This window comes from Protopterus annectens, chromosome 3.part1 (assembly GCF_019279795.1).
Source record: "Protopterus annectens isolate FY-2018-M chromosome 3.part1, PAN1.0, whole genome shotgun sequence".
NCBI lineage: Eukaryota > Metazoa > Chordata > Ceratodontiformes > Protopteridae > Protopterus > Protopterus annectens.
Window position 1 is genome coordinate 697,516,718 of NC_056732.1, and position 8,872 is coordinate 697,525,589.

General features: G+C 39.2%; 1 protein-coding gene across 1 annotated transcript in view; it reads left to right on the forward strand.

Moving 5' to 3' along the window:
* The first annotated feature begins 8,611 nt into the window (after window positions 1-8,611).
* The window catches only part of SAMD12 (sterile alpha motif domain containing 12), a 1,029,366-nt gene continuing 1,029,105 nt past the window's right edge, over window positions 8,612-8,872 (forward strand). The window contains exon 1 of the mRNA XM_044067058.1: window positions 8,612-8,817. Coding sequence (XP_043922993.1) covers window positions 8,805-8,817 — 13 coding nt within the window. The 5' untranslated portion in view covers window positions 8,612-8,804. The remainder of the gene's footprint in view (window positions 8,818-8,872) is intronic.

Consider the following 8,872-nt stretch of genomic DNA (forward strand, 5'->3'; position numbering starts at 1 on the left):
TTGACTATAGTAGTGTAGCTATTTATTTTTTTCCTGCGTTTGTTGCTTATTATCACCACAGGTGATCCTGACAGTGGAAATGTAGGACTTTTACCATACTCTGATGATGATGGTGGCCAAACAGAGGCACAGTCAAGGAGTACAGAGCTTGAATCTGACACTGAGGTTGACATTCGGACATCCCGAGGAATTCCATCAGACACAGCCAGTAGGCCTATGTCAACCCATTCAAGTGAGCCCTCAAATATTGGACAGGTGAAGGGTAAGACAGTCAATCAGGAAAGTATGGTTACTGTGGCGTCAATGCCCGTTGATTCTGGCCATAGTCAAAGTGTGGGCAAGGTGCCATGCAGGAGGGTTGTTAAGTGTGCTCAGAAGAGTCCTGCTGTCCATCCTCAACCTGATCCAGGTATGTCTTCCCATGCTACTCAACATATGTTTAGACCTGTCATGGAGGCATAGGCATGTTCCCATAGGTCCTCCAAAGAAATGCTTGGGACTGTAGATTTGGCACAGGCTGACATACTGTGTTCCCAATTCAATGCATCGGATGAATGACACACTGGAATGGGTGGTGTCTGTGATTGAACATCTGCTTGGAGGGGAAGGCACACTTGTGGTTGTAGATCAGCCACATCATCTGCTGTTAGCTGATGTGGCCCTGTCCAATCATGCTTTCATAGTGGCACTACTTCCACTGATCCCATCAATGGTTGAGGTGTCCACACCCAGATGTGGCAGGCTATGGGGTCATGGTCCTGGGCATCCTCATGATGGCAGCTCATCCAGCAGAAATCAGTCATGTTCAGGTAGCAGCAGTGCATCTAAATGTGGGCATAGATGTTTCAGTGCACCTCCTGGCAGAGCTAGTTCTCATGGTTAGGTACGACAACGATGAACTGCCACCTCTATCATGCATGGCTCACACCTGTCTGACATACCAAGATGTAGAGCTAGCATAGTGCTTGTCTGTGTTCATGCAGACACTCACACACCAATTTCACTTGAAGAATCCATACAGACACACACACAACAGTTATATGGTTCGGCTGAGAAGCTGAAAGCTCATTTTGTCTCACCGGTGTTTGTTAATCTTTCTTACTCACACCCACTCACTGAACTTTTGTGTCAGCCTAGGCGTCTTGCCCCCCCAACACCCTGTGCAACTTCCTGCCCCACCCCCAAACACCCTGGTAACTATGGTAACTATGCCATATCCTTGTTTCCTATATTTTGGATTCAGGGATGCATAACACTTGTGTCTGATGCTCAGGGTGCATAACTGACTTAGTCCTTAGTATATCTGTGTTTGTGTTGTTGTTTTGCTAATTGTCCCTTTGAAATATGTTGGTCTTAGGAAGTTAGACAGTTGAGAGACTCAAACATTTTTGCATCAATATTGTAATGATCCTGTGAGGGTTGTGAAGTCTGAAACTGAAATATGTCTCATTACTTTCTAACTTCTCTCTTTAATGATTTTCCAGTACAAAACTATATTGCTTAACTGAGGACATTCAGTGACTACTTTTGAGAGGTATGACTGTGTGAATCTTTGATGCATAAAGTGTTATACTTGATAATGGATATATATGTCACATAAGTCTTTCTGTCAGATATTAATCTAATTTCTGCACAAATCACCCACCTTTTACTTGCTTACATTACCAAGTAACAACATGCACGGATATGCCATTTATTTATATTATTAAACAATACACTCAAGGTTCAACACTTACCTTGTCAATCAAGCAGATGCAACAGTTTTATTTTAGGGCTGACTCTGTCTGATGCTACGAGTACACAGCCATTACATGGGTGGGTAAAGGTTGTGAACATTGTCTGGCATCAATGTTACTGTATGTATGTATGTATGTGCAGACGAGAAAGATTTTTGCCCCTTAGGTGGTGAGTCAGTGTGCTATGTGTTGCCTCTTAGCCAATGTGAGGGCATATTGAGCACACCAACATCTGCCTAAACCCACAGGAGCTCCCCCTCTCACTCCTCACCCGCATGTGGCTGTGGTGACATTGCCATTGGTAGTGAGATGTGTGCCCCTTCCTCTAGTCGATCTTGCTGAAGCTGTTTTCTCAGGATGATGATATGTAGTATGGCACATGTAGTGAATATTTCAGTACATGTACGTGGATTGTACTGCAGGAGTCCCCCAGATGTATCTAGGCACCAGAACCAGGACTTCAGCAGCTCAAACACATGCTCTAGAATATTTCTGGTTTGAGCGTGCGCCTCATTATGGTGTTCTTCAGCAGGTGTGTGTGCATTTGTGATGGGCGTCATCAGCTATGGTTCCAGTGCATAATTTGCATTCCCCAGTAAATGATGCTGTGGGATAACGCCCCTAGTGAACATTTGATACAGGTGGGAGGTGTGCCAGATATGTGAGTTGTGGTAACTGCCTGGGTTGCCAACACACACGTTCAAGATGATTCCTTTGGCATTACACATGACTCAGCAGTTAATAGAGTGGGAGCCCTTCTATTTATGTAGATCCTTCCCTGTTCTCTGGGTGGTGCCTTAATTTCTATATGTGTACAATATACGCCACCCAGTACTTCAGGTTAGTGTGCTACAGGATAGAACTCCTGCATATTTGTGGCACTGTCCTCAGGAGTATGGGGAAAATGTGGCGACTGGCATGTTGTAACACAGCATTTGGGAAATGATGGAGCACCCTGGATGTTGATGCCTGTGACACCCCTAGCATGTCTCCTGTTGGTCTCTGAAAGGTTCCTGTAGCTAAAATTATATGTGCTACACATACTTTTATCTGCACTGGTAGGGATTCCCCTCTGTTTGCCTGGGCTCTGAGTTGAGGATGACACAGGTTGCAGAGTTCCTGTAGTGTGTCTCTATCCACTCTGTAGCACTCTACAATTTCCACATCATGCAGGCTGTGATAAGTTAAATGGGGTCTGAAAACTCTTCTCCTTCTTGGCCATTGTCTATTAGCAGCAACAGCAGCAGCATAGACATCAGCCTGTTGCACATACACATATATTTAAGCAACAGCAGCCTCTAACATTCTTTCTGTGTAGACTCTTTTCCATGGCTGCAATCCAATAGGTTTTATAAGTCCATAGGTTCATAGGTGTTTACTAGGCTAACAACCACAAGGGCCTTTTTGAGCTTAACCATGCATCCCAAATCTCTGACAAGTTCTGATACCCTTGACAAATGTAAGCAAGAGTTTGGGAGATGAAACATTTATAAGCAGGGGCCTGGGAGATGAACCATGTACAGGTTGCCTGTTTTCATTAGAGACATAGGTACCAAACCAGGGATGAATTTCCTGTTCCCCATCCAAATTGTCCAAGTTGAACTTGAATTGGGTTAGGGAGGAACTCTGCTTCACATGGATGGGGAGCCTGTTCCATACACTGGGTAGTCTCTGAGATACATACATGTCTCTCCAACAGCTCCTATTTATATCACAGGCAAGGATTAAGTCTTTAGAATGGGTAACTCTGGTGCTATTGGTCCATCAGAGAGGGACCAGGCATAGATGTCCCCCCTCAAAAGTCTGTAGGAGACAGAGTTGCTATGCAGATGAATACATTACTGCAACAGATACACTTTAAAGAAAATGCCTTATGTATCACCAAGATTTCTCGAATAAAGGGAGGGATGCAAAGTTTAATCTTATGATGGAAAACCTTTCTATCAGTAATCAATACTATCAGAGATTGAAATAGCTATTGTGCAAGATAGACATCCGTGTTGATGCAAGTTATTAAATCAGGGAACCATATATCAGAAGGTGATGTCTACTGTTAAATGCTGAATACTGGGATCATGGATTTCTGTGAACAGTTCTACATAGACAGCAGTGTTCTCACGGTTTATGGGGGCTTGAAATTTTGCCAGGTTATCAGTTAATAGCAGGAGGTTAGAGTAGTTCCTGAATATTCCAGGTTTAACTGGGGTCCAGATTTTATTTTTCCTTCAAAGGAGACATTATAGTAGGGGGTATGCAGCACTCTCTCAAATTAGTGAGGACCAGATCCAGTATGGTTGCACCCCTGGTTGATGTATTAGCCAGGCATGAATAAAGACCTTCCTATTTCAGATTAGCAGATCTACATATATATATATATATATATATATATATATATATATATATATATATATAGATAGATATAAAACATAAAAACTGTAAACATTTGATCAAAACCCACAATGACCATTCTGTGGAAGATATTCCTTTGTCAGAGGATATAGATTCCATTTTGAAAAGTTATATGGCTCTATAAGTTTGCCAGATTGCTATTAAATTTGCCAGACAGCAAGGCAAACAGTCTCAATTACTAGATGTGGTTGTCTGCTTAAGTCAATGTATACTACTTTTGTAAGATAGACAGAACATATAAAATGTGTCTGCCTCCCTATAGTATTAATGCACAAGCAGCCAACTGGGCAAATTTGTATGAAGGTACACTTTTTAAAGGTGGGATTAATATTCATTTGGTTGACAGTGAGCAGATATCCAAATCAATGATTACAGAGTAGGGTTTAACATGTGCATGGAAGCTAGATGATAAAATGTTTGTTAAATATCTGGCACCATGAGATGTATATAATTACAGTATGAGCATTTAAATAAATTGCTTAGTGAATACAATGGTCTAAGATGTGCTGTGAGAATCTATGCCACAGATACATAACCAAGGTGGTAGTAGTTGAATCAGCCATCAGAAGAAGCCACAATATAAAAGTCTTTGAGTTTTAATGCTCCTAGCTGGGAGTATAGCCTTGAGTGTGAGAACAGTAAACCTGGGTTGCAGACTGTTGCCCACCTGATGTGTACACCAAATTCCTGTGCTGTTGCCTTCCCCAGCACAGCTTCCCCGCACAGTGCCACAGCAGATAGCATTGTTGCCTCACAGAATGAGGTTCTCTGGTTCAGTTCTCAGCTGTACTGTCTTCTGTACAGTCTGCATATCCTCCCTGTATTCTCGTGTGTTTCCTCTGGGTGCTCTAGTTTCCTTCCACATTCCATAGACATGCAGTAGGTGGATTGGACAGTCTAAATTAACCATAGGTGTGAGTGTGGAAGAACACCTGTGACAGTGCTAGCCACCCGGCAGTGTAAACATTGGTGGTAAATGATTGTCACTGTGACACTCCGACACAATGTACAAAAACGGGAAAAGGGGTTGTGGATGGATGGATAGATAACTTAGATACAAGGGATTTTGCTCAGGTCTCCAATCATAAACAACTTCTTATAGGTCCGAGACTCAGATGCCAAGAAATTCACCTCAACAGTGGAGTGCAAGGAACTCAAACGGTGAATTGTGATATCCATATCATCATGCAATAAGTAGTTATGACTGGAGAGACACTATCATAATTCTTTGCAATCCATGCATATACTAAAAATTATGGAAAGAAAGTGTAGGAGAGTGAAGTGTTTTACAGCTTTTGAAAGCCATAAAACACAGCTAAGTAACACAGACAATGGGTAGAAGGTAAATTGTCTGTTTAATGAATGACTTTAAACACTCTCTCTGCCACACTTACTTTTGTGAGACTGTGCATGTGTGTGTGCGTGTGTGTTTGTTTAGAACAACTTTTAAAGCTGTGAAAATGCAATGGATTATGTTTTGTAGAGGCTCTAGAAAAGCACTACAGCTTAACAATGCTGAAAATCACTTAATACATCTTTGTTGAACATCTTTATTACTACAGAAAATACATTTCCCGTATTCCAATATTCAGAGGGTAATCAGCAATCCATGTACTACATGGAATTAATGATGTAGCTCATATGTTAAAATGATTATATTAGAGTACTTCTATATTTAGTAATATAGCAAGCATTTTTCACTCTGGGCACAGTTTTCTTTACTGACTGCTTTGACCCATTTAATTTCATCAATGTGTTTCAGGCTGGAATATTTGGTGTCCTTCTACTTGTCAACATGTTGCACCCTTAAAAAAAACATATGTATATCATGGGCTTACATAGTATATACATCACTACAGCCTTGTTCATATTTTGATACACACGGAGAAAGTCTGAAGGGGAAATAACTCAAAGTCTCATACTTGGACAGTTCATTTGGAGGATCCACATGAATGGATTAAAATTATTGGACCTTGCCAATTAAGTTATTGCTCAAGTTTTTTTTTCTGTTTTTTTTAAGGTTGCCACCTTTTTAGATGCCCTAAAGTGGGATATTTCTTACTAAAATGCAGTAGTTTTGCAAGACAAGCCACACAGTAGACTAATACAAAAAGACTTATTTTTGTATCAGCAAAATAGTGACTTTTTTGTAGAATTCTGCTTCTGTAATTTCATCTCCTATTATATCTTGTTACAGTGTGTGAGATACATCTTGAGAAAAGTTAGAAATAATTTCCTACTAAAGTATCAGGACCTTTGCTAGTTTGCATCTTTTTTTCAACATACTCAAATAAGGACAGTCATGCATAAATAGAGGGATGGGTAGTATTCCTGGTTTCTCCATGTTTTTCTTACATCTTTAATGTGTACATCGGAACACTATCACTTTATAAGCATCCTGATCTTAAAAGCATAGGCAGGATTTTTAGACTTCTATACCAGTTTTTAAGGCTGTGACTCTTGTACCCCCACTCCTGGCCAGAAATGTTGGCTATGTATACCAGCTGCCACATTTGAAGACACAAAACCAGAGCAAAGCCTCATGTCTTGCTCTTTTACTTGCTCCATCATTGGTAATATGTAACTATGCAATGCTTTCATTAAAAGACCATGCTAGAGCTGCAGTTGAAGAAATAGTGAATAATGTTTAGAGAAGCTACTGAGCAAATACATTACATAAATATTATCCACATTATTTTATAGTATTCTTACTATTGAAGCAGTCAGAATATTTGTTGAAAATATTACACTTATAAACACAGAAGTGTAAAAATCATATTTTATTTGAGAGAAAATGAAGAATTAAAAGTACCAGTTGTTTAATATTTCTGTAATATGTATGTCATAACTTTCCTAAATCTTGTTTATATTCACAATGCTGTTTACATTGCAGCCAGAAAGACAATATGCAGTTTCACTGCTGCAAAACACAAGTACCACTGAAAGAAAGACTCATTATTTTACTATTGGAAAAAGATTCAGATTTTTAGGCTTTATGTACTCCTGTTGATGTGCAACATGAAAAGGACTGCAATGTGTATCTGCATTTCTTACATCTCAAGGTGCTAGATAAAAAGGCAATTCTGAAAATAAAACCTAACTGCAACTAGGAAATCTAAGTGAAACAGTATATAGTTTGGGAAAATTTACTTCAGAAATGGGTATGAACTTAGAATTACTCAAAATGTATGGTAAGCAATCACTAAAAACAATCTGTAAGAGACAATGAATTTCTGTCAGGATGCAATTCTGATAGCAACATTAAATGTATGTGCTGCTTGCCTTCCTCCATAACTACCCTTTTTATCTATATATGACATCCTTATGAACCTGATAGCAAGCAATACTGCAAGAACAGACTACGCTAGATACAGTTTACTTATTAACTGGGTCGCTTGTACTATTTTAGTTTCATTTATGTTCATTACTTTAGTTTGGAAATAAAATATTTCGTAGATCGTGCTGAAGCAGCAAGGCAAATAGAACAAACTTTCAAGCATATTTGTACTGCAGAGTGCAGTCTGGGCAAACATTACAGATTGAAGCAATATTAACTTAATTCACTTTAATTGTACTCTGGCATACAACTTTTTGCTTAATAATTTTGGGGGGAAATAACGAGGCGGACAAAGACCAGAAATCTGGGACAATTTTAAATATTACTCTAATTCACTTAAATAATAACATGACATATTTCAACCAACATCCATTTCCTGAACAAGCAGAATAATGAAACTCGATTAACTGCAGCAGCCGTCAGAAATACCCCCTTACCTCTCAAATGTCCTTGATTTTCAGGGATAAACCTGCTTTGGACTCTACCTCCGTTTATCTTAATCCCATCTAAAACTAGCGATTTTTGAAAAAAAAGATGCCGAATTACACCTAAAAAAGAAAGAAAGAAAAAAAAAAAAAAAAAAGAATTAGACATTTATTTATTTTACTTCAGAACAGTGTATATTAATTCATACCCTCTTATTCTTTCACTGTCTCAAATCAATATTGCTAATATTTTAAAAGCGCCGCTGACTAGCTCAAGAATTGTCCCAGACCCTAATGAAATTTGTTCCGATTAAGTTTGACAGGTGTGTGTGTGTGTGTGTGTGTGTGTGTGTGTGTGTGTGTGTGTATGTATGTATGTATGTATGTATATATATATATATATATATATATATATATATATATCTCAAAACTCTAAAATGTTTTAAGGACAGGGCAAAAATAGGAGGAAAAATAAGGGGCGTTTGGCAAAATCTTGGACAGTTGAGAATGGGGTCCATTACTATCAATGTATTAGCAATTCTAAACATTTGGAGCAATTATACGATAGAAAAGTTCCCTCTTAAAAAACAAAAGTGTACGTCATAACAAATAAGGTGTATGTTTGGCTAAGACACATCCCCACGTACATTCCAGACCATGAAACTCGCTTATTTGTAAGTTGCACTGTGTCCTACGCTCGGAAAACAGACGGGAAGACTGCGACTCCCATGCTGCATTGCTTTGCATATATGTAGCTTCCCTATGTTGCTTGCTGGCTGCAGCTGTACAGTAAAAATCAGATTGAGAAGCCGGTGAAACGGTTGTGATAGTGCACCGCAGATCACTATTGGTCTGATCTGTAAATGGTGTCGAAAGGATTAAAGCTGCGTAGTTGATATGGCTGTCGAAGGTAAGAAGTTAAAACATATCTGAATGATATGGTTTGTCATATGGGACTGACATTT